General features: G+C 41.4%; 1 protein-coding gene across 1 annotated transcript in view; it reads left to right on the plus strand.

Annotated features, from left to right (window-relative positions):
* LOC132397669 (uncharacterized) overlaps window positions 1–22,929 on the plus strand; it is a 258,258-nt gene that overhangs the window by 185,821 nt on the left and 49,508 nt on the right. Inside the window, exons 65-70 of the mRNA XM_059976438.1 lie at window positions 6,968–7,066; window positions 7,180–7,368; window positions 8,711–8,809; window positions 11,474–11,598; window positions 13,668–13,848; window positions 20,547–20,711. Of these exons, the coding sequence (XP_059832421.1) occupies window positions 6,968–7,066; window positions 7,180–7,368; window positions 8,711–8,809; window positions 11,474–11,598; window positions 13,668–13,848; window positions 20,547–20,711 (858 nt within the window). The remainder of the gene's footprint in view (window positions 1–6,967; window positions 7,067–7,179; window positions 7,369–8,710; window positions 8,810–11,473; window positions 11,599–13,667; window positions 13,849–20,546; window positions 20,712–22,929) is intronic.

The raw sequence follows: 22,929 nt of genomic DNA on the forward strand, positions 1-22,929 counted from the left end.
GCACAGGCTGGGGGTGCACTCTGACCATCTCTGAGGCCAGGGGACATCTGTCAATGGCCATGATACAGAAGAGGTGAGAAACAGACTTGGCAGGGAGTCCAAGCTGCACACACAGATTCTAGTCTGGAAAGTTGCCTGCAGCCCCAGAATCCTGCAGGGTTCCTGCGTGCATAGAGCCATCCAGGTTTGGAAGAGGACAGAGAGAATGAGATGGACTATGGTACTGCGGGAGCACCAGCTAGCACTCTACTTGGCGGTGCCATTTTCCCAGACGCAGTGGGCTTTTGATGCATGGTTGACCAGCAGCTCTGCAGTAGGCACACAAATTGTTTCTCCACCAATACTCATGCTCTTGCGGGGTTAAGGGATCTCTCTCAAACTCTATGGGTTCTGGAGGTGTTGGCGATGAGTAGTTCTGGGAGTGGAATTGGGGTTCTGGCTGATGATCGAGACAGGCATTCCATAAGACACTTGACAATTTGAAGAGCCAGAGTGATGAGGCTTTCGAGGTCAGAGGGTATCTCTTGGGTAGACTGCTCGACTTTCAAGTGCTCTGAGAAGCTGTGATGGTAGTAGTCCAGCAGCAGTTCTGCACTCTAGCTGTGCTGAACTACAAGGCTCCTGAATTCCACAGTGTAATCCATCCCCAAGCACGAGCCTTGACACAAATCTTCTGCACGCCTTCCACTTCTCGTATAGTCAAAACCCCAACACATCTCAGTGGTAACATCTTCATACTGGTTGCAAATGGGGGGTTTATTGCCCGAGTTAACAGCGGCCCAAGCAGGAGTTCACTCAGTCAAGAGAAAAATGGCAAAGGCAATCTTGGTTCAGCCTGTAAATACAAGATGGACTGGGACAGGAGGTTACAGCGTTGGGTTGGGGATCTAATGAAGCATTTGTGCACTGAAAAGGAGGAGGCTGACTACTGCAGGCTTGCTGTAACAAGACAGCAAGTTGGTTGAAAGTAGCAAGCAGATGGACAATGTTTCCCTGCTACTTCTGGAATGTGCTGTCATGTCTGTGGACAACTTCCTTTAGGCGAGCAGAGCTTGGCTGGGTCTACCACTGTTTCACTCATCCTGTCAGGAAATGTAGAGAAGGCTTGCCTCAAAAGCAGAACAACAGAGGTGATTCAGTGATGAATGATAACTTTAATAATAGACTGCAAACAACAACAAATCATGAGTACCACAAAATAAGAGAGAACAGATTCTAAACACCACAGGCAACAAGGTAACTGACGGCTGGGAGCAACTGACTGAGGCTGTGTGGTTCAATGAGTGAACAAGAATTGTAGATGAGAACTGGGTTCAAGTAGGCAGCGGGTGATGAGTTGGAAATGAATGGAAGGTGACTGCTGTTATCCGGGTGAAGACTGGAAGGAGCCTGCTTATGCAGGCCTTACAGATAACAGAATCAGTTAGTAGTAGTTAGCAGGTGCTCGGACATAGCAGTCTTGTCACACTCTTGTTCTCCTGACCTGGAACATCTAAAGATTAAGTGCTGACCATTCTACTTACTGAGAGAGTTCTCTGCCAGGATCCTGACTGCAGTTTACATAGCACCAAAGGCAGATGCTAAGCAGGCACTTGATGTATTGAGTGCTGTGATTAGCAAACAAGAAACAGCATACTCTGATGCTTTTCACATCTTTGCCAAGGATTTCCACCAGGCTAGAATTAGAATTAGAAGATCATAAGGCATGTGATCTTAGGCCATTCAGCCCATCAAGTCTGCTCCGCCATTCCTTCATAGCTGATCCCAGATCCCATTCAACTCCACACGCCTACATTCTCACTATATCCTATGATGCCCTGATTGATCAGGAAACTATCAACTTCTGCCTTAAATATAGACTGCATTTTGGAAAATCTTCCCACCTGCAGACAGGCAGAGGCTAGACAGCAAGGTGTCAGAGGTAAAGACAACTAAAGGGTGGTCCTGAGTGGTAGAGGAGCAGCAACAGGATGCTTTGAATTGATGGACTGGACCATGATCCTAATAAGAGAATCTAAACGAATACGTCACTGTTATCACAGATTTTATAAAGTCATTCATGGATGAGTGTGTCCCGACAAACTCATTCAGAGACTTACCCTACCAGAAGACATGGCTGCATCAAGAGATCCACAATCTGCTGAGGGCCAGATCAGTTGCATTCAGGTCTAGTGAATAAGGAAAGTACAAGAGGTTTAGGTATGACCTCCATTAAGCTATCTCATGTGTGGTGGCTATTCCCAACCAAACTTGAATCACAGAAGGATGCTCGACAGCTGTGGCAGAGCTTGAATGCCATCACCTCCTACAAAGCAAATAAAGTGCCATGGTGCCAACAAGGTTTTGTTCTCAGATGAGCTCAATGCCTTTTTTGCTTGCTTTGACCAACAGAACATAGAGGCACCTTCACGGGCTCCCATAGCCCCCCAACAACCTTGTGGTTTTAGTCTCTGAGGCCAGCATGAGAGCATCCTTCATGAGGGTAAATCCACAGAAAGCATCTGGCCCAGATGGGGTACCTAATCAACTGGCTAGAGTGTTCATTGAGATCTTTAACTTCTCACTTTGACAGTCTGAGGTACCCACCTGCTTCCAGCAGGCTTCAATCAAACTGGTGCCCAAGAAGTACATGGTAATCTGCCTCAGTGTCCATCGTCCAGTAGCACTTTCATTGACTGTGAAGAAGTGCATTGAGAAGTAGGTCATGAAACATATCAACTCCTGCCTTGGGGGTGACTTGAATCCACTGCAATTTGCTCACCGTCACAATAGGTCAACAGCAGATGCTGTTTCATTGGCTCTTCACTCAGCCCTGGAACATCTGAACAGTGAAGATGCATGCATCAGAATTCTCCTCATTAACTATCGCTTAGCTTTCAACGCTATCATTCCTTTAAATGAACCAAGACTTGGGCCTTAGGACCTCCTTGTTCAGCTGGATCCTCGATTTTCTCACTTGCAGACCCAATCATTTTAGATTGACAACAAAACCTCTGGCACAATCTCCATCAGCACAGATGCACCACAAGGCCATGTGCTTCATCCCCTGGTCTACTTGCTTTAAACTTATGGCTGCATCTAAATACAGCTGCAATGCCCTGTTCAAGTTTGCTGATGTCACAACTGTTGTTGGTCAAAAGTTGTGGCGAATTGGCATATAAAAGGGATATGGAAAATTTGGTTAAGTGGTGCCACAAAAATAAGCTGTCACTCAACATCAGCAAATACAAAATGCTGTTTATTGATTTAATTTCATTTTTACCAACAGAGACTTATCACCCACTCTGCCTTCCTGCAATGTGTGTCCTTGGACATTATGCTCCCAACTATAAACTTCTTTTAGCCACAATTCAATGATACTCATGATGTAAATGCCATTATGTAGCATAGTGTCCCAAATACCAGCTATTTTCTAGACTACTTTTCTGTTATTGCAAATAAGCTGCTGCCCCAATTAACCAATGCTCCAATTGCTGTATTCACATTTCAGGAGCTGGGTGAAACTGACAAGATGAGCATTTGTTGCCTATCTCTAAGTGCCCTGAATGAGAGATGATGCCATTAGATGGGTCTGGGGTCATGTATAAGACAAAATAGGTAGGACAGTCATGAAACAGATGGGTTTTTACAACAATCCAATAGTTTGTGCCCAATATAATCAATAAGTATTTCACAGTGTAATACCCTGGTTTAAGACCATGTTTTATTGATGCAGTTATGCTTTGGAGTATTTTATTTTTTGCAGAATTTCTCAAAATCCAATGTGTTCCTTTAATTACTTTATACAATTGGTTATGTCTTTTTTTTCCGCTGTTTAAAATAATAATTCAATTGTTTAAATTAGGCTTGTTGTATTTGTCTTGCTAACATTTTGGCCAGTAAGATGCTATTTTCTGAAAGAGTGCATGAGGTTTGGAAGAAGAAGGAAAATGGAACGGAACAACAAACATAGCAGAAGAACATGAACTCATTTGAAAGGACAGATACTGCTGTCAGAAAATTCTTGTGGAGACTTTGGTCTCACAGAGAATGCACAGCTAACTTTTATTTAACTAGTTATCAGATGACCTTGGAGAATGTTTGACACTTTTCCCTTGGATGTTGCATGGATTATTTATTTATGTCTTGCTTGGACTGTGTTTTCAGGCAGAGTTGTTCGGTACCATGAGTAAACAAAGTGAAGCAAACCAGATTGTTTATGCAATAATGAGCTGCAGTGATTATGTGCACACTCTGGACTGATATATCTGTAATGGGATTCTTTTTCTTTATTTTGTTTGTTATAGTTTAATATATTTTGTCAATGTATATTTAATATAAGCTTATACTGGTGTGAGTTAAATTCTTGCTTCCTGGTGGATGGTAAATTTGCATGGGTGTGTCAGTGTTTGAACAAGTGGTAGCTTAATACAAATTGGGATATACAAATGTGTATGTTTGTGTTTACACAAATCATATTTACCCTAGACATGTTTATTTATTGGAAATGGCCCTTTCGTTGTTATTCCTCATGCATGGTAAAGTTCCGATACTGTTAGTTTGCATTGGCAGTACTAGCTAACTCATTACGAGCCTACAGTGAGAAGATTACAACATTAATATAAATGAAATTAATTTATACTCCACAGCGTCAATGCTGGGATTTGACCTCATCTTATGTACGATGGGTAAATAGGTGGCCGGTGAAGTTTGAAACTGATAAATGTGAAATGTTCCATTTTGGAAGGAGGAATAAAGAGAAAGCAATCCAAGAGTAAGACGTGTACAGAGTGTTGAAAATGGCAGGTGCAAAGAGTGTTTAAAATGCACATGAGACCTTGGGCTTTGTAGATGGATGCACTTTTATGAAATTCTGTTTTGGCCGCAATTGGAGAATTATGCCCAGTTTTAGACTTGATGTGTGTGAAGGCTTTGAAGAGACTTGCCAGGAGTGGCTTCAGTTCTATGGAGAGACCAGAGAAGTTGGATTGTTCTCTTTGAAATAGAGGAAGTTGCAACAGATCTGATGGAGGTATTTATAATCATGAAGAGCGTAATCAGAGAGAGACTATTCCTCTTGGTAGAAGAGTAAAGAATTGAAGGGCATTAAATGAAGGTAAATGGGAAATGAGACAAAACTGTGCTGAGGAAATATTTTCCACGGACTGCCAGGGGTACTAGCAGAGGCAGGTTCAGTTATAGCTTTCAAAAGAGAATTAGATATGAATCTGAAAGGAAAGAATTTGTAGGGCATGGGGTGAGAGTAGCTCACCCCATGCTCTTATATAAAGTCTGTACACGCTGAATGGCCAAGTAGCCTCTTTCAGAGCTGTAAGCAGTGTATGATTGGTGTCACCGTCAGAGTTTATAGTTAATAGTTCAGTTTGAGAGAGGATGAATAGGAATGAAGAAATGAAATCAATGTCCTTTATCCCTCAAATTATTCTGCTGTTTTGTCAGAAGTTTAAGCAATAGGGGTGTGATGCTATAAAAGGATTCATTGCTTTCTGCCACAGAATGGGCATGTGCATTCCATCATGATCCAGCCCTTGAAGAGGGTTTTTAAATTGCCTGGTACTGCATTTTTAGGTTAAGCAGCTTTTAATTGAATACTCAGAGATATGCATCTGTAGCCTGCTCTCCGAGCCGGTGATTATCAGTTTAAAGTGAAAGTGCACAGCAGGAAGAAAAATATTCAGAGATTTCAATCAAAATTCTGCTGCTTTACAGTAATAATGACGATTTTCAGTGTATGATTCAACAGGGCATCATGGTTTCTCTGAAAGCTTCTTCCATTCGCAAAGTGAACAGGTGAGAGGGACAAGGCAAGAATCACATTCTGCTCAGCCATAATGCTACTGTGACACTGTAATTTCCTTTCGGATCAATAAAGTATCTATCTATCTATCTATCTATCTATCTATCTATCTATCTATCTATCTCATTAGCAACCCATAAGGCTGACTCCAATACAGAGCAAAAGCCCCTCCCCTGCACAGCTACCCACTGCTATAGGGCTACACCTCACACTGGCACAGTCGATGGAGTTACAATCTCACAGCTCTAGTGAGCCAAGGTCAATTCTGACCTACAGTGTGTTCGTGTGCAGTTTGCGAGTTCTCTCTGTGACCCTATGGGTCTTCCCTGAGTGCTCCAGTTCACTTCCACATCCCAAAGACATATTGATAGGTTAATTTCCCTTAGTGTAGGAGTGTGATAGAAGAATTGGTGTGTTGATTGGGTCATTACAAATGGGGGAAGCGGATTGGTGGCTTGGCATGTATATAATGGGCCACTTTATTAGGTAATTGATCAGAACGCGGTGAGGTCTTCTGCTGCTTTAGCCCATCCTCTTCAAGATTCAACGTGTTGTGCATTCAGATGCTCTTCTGTACACCACTGTTGTAATGCATGGTTATTTGAGTTACTGTCACCTTCCTTACTGTCAGCTTGAACCAGTTTGGCCACTCTCCCCTGACCTTCCTCATTAACAAGGCATTTATGTGTGTAGAACCACTGCTCATTGGATTTTATGTTGCACCATTCTCTCCATTCTCTGTAAACTCTAGAGACTGTTATGCATGAAAATCGCAGGAGATCAGCAGTTTCTGAGATACTCAAACCACCCCATCTGACACAATCATTCCATGGTCAAAGTAAATTATATCACATTTCTTCCCCATTCTGATGTTTGGTCTGAAAAACAACTGATCTCCCCTCTCTCACCCACCTTTCTATATGTAGCCATAATACCCAAAGTTAAGAAGTTAGTTGGAGATCTTAGTGAGCAGGAAGCCACTGTGGGCCAGAAAATGGAAGGGAACCACACACTCTGTGTGGGATAGGCTTTGATCTGGGTGGACAACCCACAAGTTGACCACCATGAACAAACTGAATTTAATAATTAAGAATACATACACATCACTAAGTAATCTGAATGAAATGTTAATGTTGTATTATGTATTTAACCCTCTGCATTTATTTTCAGGGTTGGAACCAAATACCGCATACACTACGTTCATGGAGTGTGATTTTCCCTTGAATCAAACAATCACTTCCCAGCCTCTTGAAATTACCACTCCTTCATGTATGTATTCTCAAACATCATTAAATAGGGATGAGAGTTTAAGGCTACCCAGAAGTTTGTAATCAGTTAAGCCTAAATGTTGAATTTAACTGAAACTATGTTTGTTTCGGCAGATTGGCAATTTTTAAGCAACCTAAGTGTTTCTCATGTCACAGCAAGTGTCGCTGTGATTAGCTGGGACCCACCAAAGTCACAAACTGTCCTGGTTGTATCGTACCACATTAACTATGGCCCCTATGGGAGCAACAGACTCATGAAGACAGTGGTTACTGTTCCTCCAATCACAAGAGTGATCCTCACAGGTAAAGGCATAGATATGTATCATTTCCTTGTTAGAATAAGTTCACATAGTCCACAAGATTTGCTGCAAGATCTCCGGAGCTTAGGAATAAAATATTGTGAAACTGATCACCTCAGGACCAACTTCCTCTATATTGGCAATGTTTGGGTCTTCAATGCTTCCTCAAAGTAAGGTCATTGATTTAAAATCCAAAAAACGAAAAAAAGCTTTGGTGTGTCTATGACTTGTGCTACTGTTGTTCATTAACAATAAGCTATGGCAGGAATACCCATTCCTAGCATCAACTAGTTCGGGTAGATGGTCTTTAGTTTTTTACCTGTACTGATTGAAAAGTGACTACTGGATATTGGAGTTTTGGGTTGGGGAATATTCAAATAGAAATTACTTTGCTTGAAATTTTAACAGAAGAGTTAAGATGGACAAGGTGAATGAGAAACAATTTAAAGAAAGTTGTAGGGTACATATGAAGGTTGTGCATAAGTAATGAGTTGTATTGCCTGCTGTGTTGAGCCATGAGTAGTTCCACTTCTTTTTGTGGCTGGGATTATTGATATTACAGGCTAATCTACAGTCATTTTTCTCATTTAATTCCAAGCAGCCATCGTGGCATTTGGCAAACCTTTTAGCTGCAAGAGCAAGGATGTCTTGTGGTTTGACATGACTGATGACAATGCAATAGGGAAATGCTGCTCTCTTGTCACTTGATGAGTTTCAAATTGCTGGCTACAATAGATTATACCCAGGTGTCACATGGAACTCCCATCTCAGAGTTCCATCACAGAATGAGGATTCACTTGAACATATGGACTTTGTGTGACCATATGTTGACTTGCTGAACTTACTCTAAGTCATTGAGCCCAGTAGGATTCTTCCCCTCGTCAGGAAAAGCAGTCTAAGTTGGAGTCAGCCCATTTTGGTCATAAGTATTGAAGTGACAAGAACAGCTATTATGAAAATTATCTCCAATAGAGATGTCATGGAGAAGTATTCTGCAATGGAATCTGGAGTGTAGAGGAGAGGGAAAGGGAAGAAACCCTGTTCTGCAGATGAGTCTGTGCTTCCAGAATCCCAGGTCATCTCCACATATAAATCCCTGACTGAAATCATCCAATAATGGATTAATGATTGGTAATGCTAGAAAATCACCAATGACATCATGGAAGGGGGCAGAATCCCTGAAGATGCTTTGTTGCTGGCTCGAGTTCTATTTCTCTCTACTTGCAATGGTTTGATCTCTCCCAACCCCTCCACCAGAAAGATGATTCTTATAGTGTCTCCAATGTGATAGTTGGTTGTCATTAATGATTGAGTAGACCACTAATCACTTTCATTCCCACTAATAGATCTGAATGAGTCAACACTCTATGTTGTGTCAGCTTCTGCAAAAACTTTCTTTGGAGATAAGGACAGTGGTTTGCTGTTGAAATTTATGACCCAAAGCTGTAAGTATGCCCATGGAAAGTCTCCTAACTGATTATTTCCTCGCTTCCCAGTGTGATATATGCTAAAATGAATGAAGCAAAGTGAGGGTAGAACTGAGTTCATGTTGTGTATGTGATAAAAATGGGAATGCAAACTGCTCAACCAAGCAAACAAACATCTGATATATCCAAAGTGAATTACAGAAACAGGAACTGGACATTTCATGCTTCTGAATGGCATAGAAGAAAGCTACTTCAGCTCATTGATTCGACATAGACTCACAAAATTTCATTCTCCACTTAATTCCTCTCCATCCACTTCCCACAAATCCTACCACTCACCTGCACATAACAGGCAACTGTGCCTATCGACTCACAAGTCATTGGGATGTTAGAGGAAACCAGAGCACACACCTGGTCAGAGCGAGGACGTGCAAATGCTACATAGAGAGCATAAGAGGTCAGGATTGAACCTAGCTCACTGGAAGCTGTAAGGCAACAGCACTATCAGCTGTCCCTGTCTGTGACCACAGAATCACTGTTAGAGTAGTGACAAACTTCAAATATTTAATGGGACAATGACTAGTTGGAAGTTACCTCCGTTTCCTCACTTTTATCCAGTTTCTTAGGCGTTCCTTACCTGCACTATGCACCATCTTAATATAATTCTTTGTAAGGCCAATTAAAATCAGGCACAGCATAAAACCAATCACACGCAGAAAATTCTGGAGGAACTGATGAAGATTGTTTATTCTTTCCACGGATGTTGTCTGACCTGCTGAGTTCCTGCAGCATTTAGTGTTGTGTGTTGCTCTGGATTTCCAGCATTGGCAGAATCTCTTGTGTTTCAAAACAACAATCCAGGCATGTTTATAAAAGTAATCCTTTAAAATAAAAACATTTAATAACTGCCATTTTTAGATTAGAGATTCCCTTGCTTCAAATGTTAACAGAAGAGTTACAAACTATTGCAGGCAAGACAAACAAAATCAACACAGCTGAGGGAAGGTTGTGTTGTATATATTAAGGGTATGTCTCACAAATAATGCAAGCAAACAACTGTATTGCCTCCTGCATAGAGATCAGAGTAGTTCCATTTCGTATTGTGGATGGGATTATTGACATCACAGACTAATTCACTGATACAATCCTGATTTTTTTCAGCTATCTATCCCCAGTGCTGCTTTTGGCATCTCCTTTTTCACCACACCAATAATCAGTTGCTTTCTACCTCCTAAACCCACACTTTGTTGAAATGAAGATTGAGTTTTCCTCCAATCTTGGCAATTTTCTTGCAAATGTTTCATCACCATACAAGGAAACATCACCAGCCCAGTGTTAATTGTGGAGTCCTCCGAACGCTTGGCTTGATCCAATTTATGACCCAATACGGGCAAAATTTCAGACCACAACACACAATTTTCGCCACGCCACTAATCAGCAATGAGACTTCCTCCCTCCATCACAACTGAGTTTCAGTAATGACAACCAATCAGCTGATTGATAAGAATATAAAGACCAAGCATTCAGAGGACACCACAAATAACAGCGCACTGATGATGTTTCCTCATATGATGACAAAATGTTTACAAATAAGTTGTCAAGATCGGAGAACAACTCAGAACATCGATCACCCAAGCTACACATCTTCCAAATTATTTGAAGTAAAGGTGTCTGATGCTATCTCCTTTATCAGCATGTTCTAAAGAGCTCAAAATACCAGCTCATGTGTCTCAATCAGTTGATCATCAGCCCTCCACAGTTGTCTAAGAATAAAAGGGAACTCCTTAGAGCTCTGCTTCATGGACACCAGGAAAATTTAATAGGACCTTTTCTAAAATTTGTTTTGTATTTCGTTTTCATTGACAACTTCTATTTGTTAGTTAAAACACTGTTGGGGATTAAAATACAGAACACGAAGTTACAGCACAGAATGGGCCCTGTGCCCCACAACGTCTGCATTGTACCCAATGCCAAATTAAATTAACTCTCTTCTGCTTGCATAGAATCCCTTTCCGTGCATTCCCTGGATATTCATGTGCCAATCTAAAATCCTCTTGAGCATCACAAGTGCACCTGCCTCCACCATCACCACTGTCAGCTTGTTCCAGGCACCCATCACTTTCAGTGTAAAGGGCTTGCCCTGCACATCCCCTTCAAACTTACCATCTCTCACTTTAAATGCATATCCTCTGGTATTTGACATTTCTATCATAGGGAAAGGATTTTGGCTGTCTACCTGATCTATGCCTTTCATAATTTTATGAACTTCTAACAGGTCTCCCCTCACCTTCCAGTGCTCCAAGTTTTCCCAGCCTCTAATTGAGAGGCCCTGGCAACCTCATTTCCAGAGCTTGTACATCCTTCCCGTAATGGAGCAACCTGAATTGCACATACTTCTGAGGTTCTAGAACCAAGAATGCCTGACCAAGTCAAGGGTAGATTTGTTGGATAATCAAGAGTCTGTACGTTTGGAGGTGACAACGATGATAATAGTGCACAAGGGTGCAAGTTGGACAAGTATTGGTGATGCTGCAGGGGAAACGATATGTTTGTATGTCTTTATACAAAGTTGGTAACCCAGCTGCTTAAAAATCACACTTCTTAAATTAATGTTTTCTGACTTACTCTAGTTTTTCAGTGTTAAAAAAATAACATGCAGGTTTGTATCTTTTGATGCCAAAGTCATTCAGCCAGTCAAGATTCCATCAGCCCCTCAAGAAGTGAAGGTGGGGGAGTTTGAACAATGCTGTGTGCTTGTTAGCTGGAAACCTCCATCAGCACCTAAGGAGAAAATAATACAGTACAATGTGAGTACAACCAAAGATCTGGAGTCAAGTCAAAGATATGCAGCGTGCTTTTATGGTTAACAAACAAGCTGGTGCCTTTTAGGCTCAAGGTGTTGCCCCGAATTCAAGGTCCAGACAAGTTACAGGTCTTGAAACTTTGGCAATGTAGGTGTTCTAGAATGATCCTAGCCTGCAGTTAATTATCTTTCCAACTGTGGAAACCTTATGGGATTGGGAAAGTGGTTTTGAGGCCAATCTCGGTGTGCCAGTTTTGGGGTCGCGAAATGGCACCCAAAAAAGTCAGATAAAACTTCTGAAGATTTTTCTGATTCCAATAGAAGGCAACCAATCAAATTCAAGTAATTGGGATGAGTCCAAAGAGATCTTGGCGGTCACCATTGAAAGGGTGGGCTGAAAGTCTTGCTTCTGTGTTCAATGACTCTTAATGATACATGAGCTCCAACTATATGACCCTTAAATTTGCCATTAGGCTCCTATCAGTTCTCCTTAAATGAAAAATGATTCAAATCATAAAGGACCAATCCTCAAGGCTAATGGAAGTGTAAATGAGTGTCCCAATTCTAAGCCATTATCATCTTGTTTATACCTATCAACTCCATCCAAGTGAAAATAGGTTTCAGAATGTCCTCATAGGTCTCTGAGTCCCTCCGTCTGATAGTGTCCATGCAATGAGGTCCTGAGTCAAACAACTTGGCTCAATCCATATTTATTCTAAGTTGGCTATTAAGATCACAAGACCACAAAACCATAAGATGTATGAACAGAATTAGACCATTTAGCCCATCAAATCTGCTCAACCATTCATTCGTAGTTGATTTTTTTCTAACCCTATTCTCCTGTCTTCTCCCAGAAACCCTTAACCCTTTATCAATCAAGAACCGATCAATTTCTGCCTTAAATACACCCATCCACCGATTCACCATTCTTTGGCTAAAGAAATTCCTCCTTATCTCAGTCTTAAAAGGATGTTACTTTATTCTGAGACTATGCTCTTTGGCAAACAGGCTTGATGGTCAGAGGGATGGGAGTAGAGGAGGGTAACTCCAGCTAGTTCATGAATTTGTAGGACAAAACAGTAGAGAAACAGGCTAAAAATCCATCTCCAGTAATCCCTGTAGGAAAGTACAGGTTGATGGAAAAAACTAGAAGAGTGTTCAAATGTGATCTGATAGTCACTGAGCCTGGAGGCAAAATAGTAACATCCCGTCTATTCCTGAGGACATGCTCGTAAGGTTGGTACCTTAAGTTTGGTTGAGCAGGCCTACAGAAAGGGGATCTTTGGGGTCAGAAACAGAGGAAATCAAGGGACCACTGTTGGAGCTGGAGGGGTGGTAGTGTGTTGGCAGCAGGGTGTCTTTCAGAACATGCCAATTTTTGATGGGCAAGAATCAGAGTCCTGGGGTTCACTGGAGTCAGGTTAAGAAGCGTTCAGAGGAGTGGGTCAGTAGATTGCTGGGGTTATGATGCTCAAGGCGTGCAGCTAAGAGGATTGTGAGATTGGGTTATCAATGGATCTAAGAGTTCCACATAATGGAGGAGGGAAGGTTCTAGGGCCACTTCTGCAGTGTGGCCATAAAGGGATGTGGGGCTACTTTAATTGAAGGGGAAAGATTTAGAATATAAATCTTGCATGGAGTCATTCAGCACTGAAGTCTGTTGAATGTGTTCATACAGGAACACAAAGTGATGCTGGATTGCTGGATGACGTCAAATATTCTCTACATTGTTCCTAAAATGAATTACTTTGTTATTTCCCAGTGGGTAAATCTCAAGGATGACCAACACCAAACAACCCTGAAATTATGTAACAGCATTACTCAATGATATTTATGGTCTCAAGTCTTCTCTTGTAAAAGTCTTTGGGAAGTCTTCCTTCTTGTGATAACAATGTGTCATTATTGATGCATTTAATTCAGTTAAGAGGTAATTGATATGCAGGAGCAGAGGAAGATTCAAATAATTTTAAAGAGGTCTTGTGCCTTGCTTTGTGTTCCGAATATGAATATTATTTTTGGTCGTAGTATTTCCAGATGTTTGCTGACAAAAGTGGTCAACTTGTCATTATGCAGGTTGATGTCCAGGTCAATGAATCCTCATCAGTGCAATACACAACAACTGTAAACTATATCTACCTGCAAGACCTGGATCCAAATCAGATCTATATTATCAGTGTGTCTGCAGTGAATAGTCAAGGTGTAAGATCGGCCAGTGAGAAGCTATCTGTCAGAATGATCCAGCATCCTGAAGCAAGTAAGACTTAAAAATTTATAGAAAACATGTCACTCAGGCTAGAAGCATTTTATAAACCAAAAAAATTCTAAAATAATAGGTGACTATTAGAGTCATAGTGTTATTGAACACTACAGCACTGAAACAGCACTTTGACGCATCTAGTCCATGCCAAATAATAAATCTGTTTCGTCCCATGGAATGAACCCTAACCACAGCCCTCCATACCCCTCCCATCCATGTATCTATCCAAATTTCACTTAATTTGCACTCATTCCACACTATCACCACTCTCTGAGTGAAGAAGTTCCCCTTCATGTTCACCTTAAATATATTTCACGCTTCAGCATGACCTCTAGTTGTAGTCTCACCCATCCCCAGTGGTAAAAAAAATCTACTTGCATTTACCCTACTAATACCCCTCATAATTTTGTATACTTCTATCAAATCTCAAATCTCCCCTCAATCTTCTACATTCTAGGAAATAAAGTTTGAACCTTTCCTTATAACTCAGGTCCTCAAATCCTACCAGTATCCTTGTAAATATTTTCTGCGCTCTTTACATCTTATTTACATCTTCTCTGTACAGTAGTTAGGTAACCAAAATTACACACACTACTCCAAATTAGGCCTCACCAAAGTTTTATACAATTTCAAAGTAACATCCCAACTACTGCACTCAGTACATAGATTTATGAAGGCCAATGTGCCAAGAGTTTCCTTTGGAACCCTATCTACCATGTGACAGGATTTTCAGGGAAATATGGATCTGTATTCCCAGATCCCTGTGTTCTACCACAACTCTCAGTACACTACCGTTCACGGTATAAGACCTACCTTGGCTGGTCATCCCGAAGTGCAATACTTCACAACTCTTTGCATTAAATTCCATCTGCCATTTTTCAGCCCAGTTTTCCAGCTGTTCCAGATCCTGCTACAAACTGCAATAGTCTTGTTCACCCCCAATCTTGGTGCCATCTGCAAATTTGCTGATCCAGTTTACCGCATTATTATTTACACCATTGATATAGTTGACAAACAACATCAGAGCCAGCAGAGATCCCTAAAACATACCACATGTTACAGGCCTTCAGTCAAAGAAGCAAATATGTACCACCACTCATTGGTTTTTCCTGAGATGCCAATGTCTAATCCAACTTCACCTTGAATGCCGAGATACCCACCTTCTTGACCAACCACCTATGCAGGACCTTGTCAAAGGCCTTACTAAAGTTCATGTTGACAGGATCCACTGCCTTGCCTTCATCAACCTTCCCGGTAAGTTCCTCAAAAGCTTCTAAGATTTGTTTCACCTACCACACAAAGCTATGTTAACTATCTCTAATCAGACCTCGTCTATCAAATACTGACATATTCGGTCTCTTAGAATACCTTCCGATGGCTTTCCCACTACTAATGTTAGGCTCACTGACCTGTCATTTCCTTGCTTATTCTATAGCCTATAGGAAAAAAATAGCTATCCTCCGGTCCTCTGGCACCTCACTCATTCCTGAAGATGCTAGAGCCCCTGCAATTTCTGCACTACCCTCCCACAGGATCCGAGGGAGCACCTGGTCAGATGCTCGGGATTTATCCACCCTAATTTTCCTCAAGACAGCAAACACCTCCTCCTCTGTAATCTGCATAGGGGCCATGACACTGTTGCTTCTTTAGCTCAGTTCAATAGAGTCTGTGTCTGTCTCCTGACTAAATACAGTTGCAAACAAAAATCTATTTTGGCTCCATGCATAGGTCACCACTCTGATCTTCCAGAGGGCCAGTTTTGTCCCTTGCTGTCCTTTTGCTCTTAATATATCTGTAGAATTCCTTAGGAGTCTCCTTCACCTTGTTTGCCAGAGCATCCTTAGGCCTTATTTTAGCCCTTCTGATTTTCTTCTTTAAGTGTTCTCTTGCATTCCTCATACTCCTCAAGTGCCTCATTTGTTCCTACCTGCTAATAACTCCTTTTTCTTAACCAGAACCTCAATATCTCTTGAAAACCAACATTCCCTAAACCTGTTATCTTTACCTTTTATTGTGAACGGAATATACAAACTCCATACTCCCAAAATTTCACTTTTGAAGGCCTCCCACTTACCAAGTTACACCTTTGGCAGGAAAAAACATGTACCAATCCATACTTGCCAGATCCTTTCTGATACCATCAAAATTGGCCCTTCTCCAAATTAGAATCTCACCCCAAGGACCGCAGAATGTTCCCTGAGGACATCCTTTTCTATTATTACCTTAAAGTTAATGGCATTATGATCACCGGATGGAAAGTGTCTCCCTCCCCCCCCCCCCCACCCCCCACTACAGAAACTTTCCTCACCTGCCCAGTCTCATTCCCTAATAGGAGATCTAGTTTTGCACTCTCTCTAGTTGGAACTTCTATGTACTGATTAAGGGTCCCCGCCAGTGGAGAAATGGCATCTACACCAGACTTCAAAGCAAGCGTCCTGAATATAAATCCAGCCGGCTGCTTGCACGCTTTCCATTCTTGCTGGGTAAAGTATAGCAACTAAGTCTCTTAAAATACAGACAAATGCGGAAAGAAACAGCAAGGTTGCCACCTGATGAGCCACAAGGCTTGGAAAGGAACAATACTGATTAAAGAATCTTCCTGAACACATTTGATAAACTCTTTTCCATCCAGTCCTTTTACAGAATGGGAGTCCCAGTCAATATGTGGGAAGGTAAAATCACCAACTATCACAACCTTATGTTTCTTGCAACAGTCTGCAATCTCTCCACAAATTTGCTCTACTAAATCCTGCAGACTGTTTGGTGGTCTATAATATAATCCCAATAACATGGTCATACCTTTCTTATTCCTCAGTTCTAGACGAGATCTCCAGTCTGTCCTGTCTGAGCACTGCCATGACATTTTCCCTGACTAGTAATGCCACCCTTTAATCCCTCTCCCGCTCTTTCACATCTTAAACAATGGAATCCCATCAAATTGAGCTGCCAGTCCTGCCCTCCTGCAACCAAGGCTACATCATAATTCCAGGTTCTGATCCATGCCCTAAGCTCATTCGCCTTTCCTGTAATACTCCTTGCATTGAAATATATACATCTCAGACAAGGCTCAATCTTCTGTTTCCCAAATGTGTATGTAGGCTTAAGAACACCTTTCTCCACTATCACTCCATTATCTGCTCTGGCACTCAAATTCCCATGCTCCTGCAACACTAGTTTAAACACCCCACAATGCACTAGTAAACCTTCCCACTACTGTTGCCCTCCAGTTCAGGTGCAACCAGTTCTGTACAGGTCCAACCTTCCCTGGAAAAGAGCTCAATAATCCAAAAATTCAAAAGCCCTCCCCCCTGCATCATCTCCTTAGCCACGTGTTAAACTTTATAATATTCCTATTTCTGGCCTCGCTAGCTCATGGCATGGGTAGCACTCCTAAAATCACAACCCTGGAGGTCCTGTTCTTTAACTTAGCACTATCTCCTTGAACTCACTTTGCAGTACCTCATCACCCCTCCTACCCGTGCCATCAGTACCGACATGGACAATGACCTCTGGTTGTTAACCCTCCCACTTATGGATGCTGTGGATTTGATCTGAAATGTCCCTGACACTGGCACCCGAGAGGCAACATGTTATCCAGGAATCTCATTCTTGTCCACAGAGCCTCCTTTCTGTTCCCCTCATCAACAAATCCCCTATCACAACAGTTCAACTCTTCACCAATACCCTCCTGAGCCACAGAGCCAGAAACATGACTGCTGTGACTTTTCTTTGCTAGATCATCACTGCCCCAAAATAGTATACCTGTTATTGAGGGGAATAGCCACAGCGATACTCTGCACAGGATGCTATCCCCTTTAACCTTCCTGATGGTCACCCAGTTAGCTATGTCCTGTACTTTGGTGTAACCACCTCACTGTATGTCCTGTCTATCAATACCTCTGACTCGTGAATGATACAAAATCCATTCAGCTTCAGCTAAATGCCCTTCTTGCAGGTGAAGTTGTCAGGGACACTGGAGGTCTGCATACCTTCCCACATCCCACAAGATTCAACTATCCCATCTGACATCACCACTGCTCTAAATGTACAATACGAAAGAAAGAATCGTTAACAAAAAAAAATCTACCCACGTCCTATTCCACTCCTCGCCAAAGCCTCTACTCCCAACTCTAACACTGGCCCAATCACACAATGGCCACTCCAGTTAAACTAACTTCTTTGTATTGGATTTTTGCCAATGCCTAATTATGCGCAATTCAATGTCTTCTTGGGAACTTTGGTAGGCAAAATGTGCCAACTGCCTCCACTCACTTCTTTTAGATTTTCTCTCTATGCAATCAAATGACTCCTCAAGAATTGCAGCACACAAAATTTCTTTCAAATGCTTATTCTTTAAGCATTCATTAAAAAGCACTTTTTCTGATCTCTTCCTAATGCGTGTGAAACACCACTGGTTTCCTTAGCCGCATAAGTCTGTGGAATGCATATTTCGGTACCGCCAAACCTGTAAGATTGAGACGGTTCTCCCACCCCAAACCCTGGTTTGTGAGGACGCTGTGTAATTTGCTACCCTGTTACAACTCAGAGCCAACAGACAACACACGCATACGATTAAAGGAATTGTATTTATGAATCTTAACTAAAGGATCAGTAAAGAAAAGAAAGAAGAAACACGAAAAGGGCTCATTATAATTAGACGGTCAAATGTGCACAAGTTGGAGCTCAACTCTTCCAAAAGGCATTCATATTCACTGATGCTCAGTAGCATCCGGCACTTTGCTCCAACGAATCACGGTCTCCCACCAGGTCAAATCCTATGATCGATTCTCTCCAGTGTCTTCTCTCTTCATCTCCTGCTGAACAAAAAAAAAACTCAAAGCCAACCTCAGTGTCCCTCACAAAACCTTCCTCCCCTGTGTTCTCTCAAGCTTTCTCCCAGTTCCATCATCCTAACTGGATGACAGACATTTTTCTGCATCTGTTATCTTCAACAATAACCTGAACAGGCTGAAAGCAGAACAGACTGCTCTTACAGAGCTGTTAAAATGAAATACTTAGAGCATAGCAGTAAATGTGAGCCAGGGCGTTATACATGCAATTTAAATTTTGGGCCTTTTCCGTAAACTTCTCTTCATCTTCAGTTCACCTTATGACACTCTGTAACATCTGCCACTGTCATATCATTGTAAATATTTTCTCACATGATTACTGTCCTGTGAAGAACCTAAGTAAATATTAACACTCTCGTGGCATAATATAACTGAAGTAGTATTTTGTAGTATCACCAAAGTACGAATGCAGTAAATTACAGTTTGCCTCTGCAGAGATGTATCAAGTCAGGTCACACGCACAAAAACAGTGAGGTACAGGTACAATGGAAAACTTGCTTGCTGCAGCATCACAGGCAATTAAGTCAATGTACTTGCTTAGAACTGAGAGAGTGCACTATTGCCGAATGTGTAAAATGTTAGATCTCATTTACTTGCTCTAAGTGAAATGAAAGATATCATGGAACATTTCCAAGAATGAATGGCTTATCAGCTGTGGAGTTCTCCCTCAGTCAAAACCACTAACATGGATATAGTGCCTGTAGTAGATAGAACAAAACCTACTGCTCTATTCACCCTGTCCCACAGAATGGTGAGTTATTGTGGGTAAAAGAACAGACACTATCCACATATCCTGGAGCAATGGAAACTCGAGAGCCTACAAATGCTGTAATCTGGTGCAAAAAAACCAAATTGCTGGAGGAACTCACCATTTCTGACATTTATCTACCTTTTCAGGTTCTCTGAATCTCCATCAAAGTGCAAGGTTGTTGTTGCAGCAGCTGGTGAAATTTCATCTTCTCCCAAACATACTGCCACAACACTACACTGCCATCATAGAGAGCATCCTCACATCAACCGTTACTGTCTGGTTTGCTGCAGCACACTCTCACAATAGACAAAAGCTACAACAAACTGTCAGGTCAGCTGAAAGCGTCACTGTCCGCAATCTACCATCACTGCAGGGCTTGTATGTATTCAGGACAGAGAAACGGGCAGGAAAAGTATCACAAACAAAACCCACCCAGCAAAACATCTTTTTCAAACGTTCCCTACTGGAAAGCACTACAGTATATGGCTATTATAACAAAAACTTGACATTATCTTAATTTTTTTCCTCTGGGCAGTTAATTTGATCATTCATTCTAGATGGCCAATTCTACCACCACCCCCCCCCCCACCCGCCCTATTACCCTATTACCTCAGACACTCACTGCACTGTAGACTCTTTAAGCCAGTTTTTATAATGCTGTTTAACATATGCTGGAGTTTGTACACACTTTATTCCGTATCTGTACTTTAACCTCCTCGTTTATTTTTTATAAAATTCTTATTATTGTCTGTTGTTTTTTGTTGCAATTCACACCAACACGCCATAGAAAATCACTAATACATCACTAATATATGGTGTACAGTTGTTCCTTAATCTCAGGCAACAAACTATCCAGTGTTGTTCGCTGGTAAAGACAAGTGACACTTACTGGTATAACCCAGCCACATTTGTTGGTACTGACATAAACACACTGTTACTCAGACTACACATAGTCTCCTCTATGTCCTGTCCGGTTTCTCCATTTTCTGCCGCATCTGCTCATAAGATGAAGCCTTCCATTCTAGATTGACAAAGACAGCTTTATCATGTTCTTTCTATAAATACCATTTCTGTAATTTTTTTTCTATTTCTAGCAGCAAAAATAAAGCCACGATTACTGATCAGTGAAGATTTCTCAGTAAGGGTATCGAGCATCTTCTTGAGGCTTCCGGAGTGCGGAGTATTCGATGCAGCTGCGAAACAGCTGAATGCCACATACGGTCGCCTCTCCATCTACATTGTTGTTGCAACGGAGAAAGGTGTGCTCTTAATTGTTCCATCTATTAGGATTTTAAATCATGTTTGAGCTTCTCACAAGAAGCTGTTTTTAACAGCCATGAACTCACTCAGACAGTGATCACTTGCATGCACTCCTTACAACTCAGTCGCCAACAATTCCCGCAGCCAACAAGGAGCCAAATCCTAATATACCATAACAGCCCTTTGTAGCTGTACATCATCTACACATTGTCATTAATGACTGCCAGGTTTCTTCAGAGACTTTGTTCTCAGTCCTTTATGCCTTAGGATTGTCCAGTGATCAACACAGCAGAAATTGTACTATGTATTATATCGAGGGTGGTGGGGGGAAGCATAGACAGGAGAATGTACAGTCTTCTTCTCCGGGTTATGGAATGAGGAACCAGAGAGCATGGATTTAATGTGAGAGGGGAGAAACTCATTAGGGACAACTTTTCCACCCAGAGGGTGGTCCATATTTAGCAAGAGCTACTAGAGGAAGTGGTTGAGGCACTATTTAACAATATAACAATATAACTATTTAACAATATTTAAGATGCTTGGATGGGCACACGGACAGTAGAGATTTGGAGGGACATGGACCAAACACAGGCAAATGAGACTAGCTAAGATGGGAATCTTCACTTGCATGGACCATTTAGGCTAGAGAGCCTATTTTCATGCTGTATGACTCTGATTGCACAGTCAGACTGAGAACAAGGTAGGAACAAAATTGCTTCAGGTTTATCGTGGTCACACCAAGAAGTTGCGACTTTGAAAGAGTTCGTGAAAATGGACATAGATAAAGGCCACTAGAATCATTTGATTGGAATGTGATTGATTCAATTAAAGGTGGAGTTTGATGCTTTACATATTGTTCATTCCAGAATCTCAGGGATCTCACTGCTTGGCATACAATCTAAAATTCCATTACATTAAACATAAGTTAACATAAATCAACATTAACAGAAATTAGATATAGTTCTCATATGTTTTACTCTTGTAACTCCTCCAGTCTAATTGAGTGCAGGACATTCCCTGACTCAAGTCCTCCTTTATCAGAGGTGAATGAAATGAGTGATTGCAAAGTTAAGAATACCTTCCTTATGAGACGTTTGGTCACAAATATCAGGGGAGGGAGATAGTTGAGGAACAGTGAAGCCAGTCCTCATTTTGAAGTTTATTTTGGTTTCCAGCAAGATCAGAGGATGAAATTCTCCAGAATGATGCCCTCCACCTTAATTAAAATGATGTGCTCTATCATCTATTAAAATAGTATCGTACAGTATATCATCAATAGAACTTCCATTGTTAGTTAATATTGTGTCCTCCACTACCTCAACCACAATCAGTTGCCAAGGTCCCCCTCCCTCTACAACTCCAAGGTAATGTGATCCAGTGTTCCTCATCATACAGCAGACAAGCATTCATTGTCTGTGCATTCATAGACTCACCTTGCCTCTGTGATCTATTGAGAGATGTGGATGAAACCCAATGATTTTCCCTCCATCATTCTGGGCAACTGCTTTATCCATAAACTGATCTTTGTTACTAACAACTAGATTGAGACAGTGCAAAGTTTGAGCTTTTCAAGAATTGATCTTTCCTCTCCCCACACCACCCATCATTTCAGGTTGGTCTATCAGTAATACACTGAGTAGGATCCCAGTCCTCAACTCTGCATTACTAAGTCAAGTCAAGATTATTCTCTTAGACACAAATGCCACAAGGCACAGTACAATGAAAAACTTGCTGCAGCAGCATGATAAAGTTTACTATCAGAATCAAGTTCATTTTCACTGACACATGCCATGACAATTGTTGCTTTGCAGCAGCAGCACAACTCAAAGCATAAAATTTGCTATAAGTTACAAAATATAAATAAGAGTGGAAAAGAGGAGTAATGAGTTAGTGTTCATTGGTTCAAGAATGGTTCAGAAATGTGGTACCAAGGGAAAGAAGCTGTTCTTAAATTGTTATATAAGACCATAAGGTATAAGAGCAGAATTAGGCCAAGTGGCCATTGAGTCTGTTCTGCCATTTCACCATAGCTGATCCAATTTTCCTCTCAGCCCCAACTTCCTGCCTTCTCCCCATATCCCTTCATGCCCTGACCAATCAAGAATCTATCAACATCTACCTTAAATATATGTTAAAACTTGGCCTTCACAGCTGCCTGTGGCAAAAAATTCCACAGATTTGCCACCCTCTGGCTAAAGAAATTCCTCTTCATCTCCA

The sequence above is a fragment of the Hypanus sabinus genome, chromosome 8, assembly GCF_030144855.1.
Source record: "Hypanus sabinus isolate sHypSab1 chromosome 8, sHypSab1.hap1, whole genome shotgun sequence".
NCBI classification, from domain to species: Eukaryota; Metazoa; Chordata; class Chondrichthyes; order Myliobatiformes; family Dasyatidae; genus Hypanus; species Hypanus sabinus.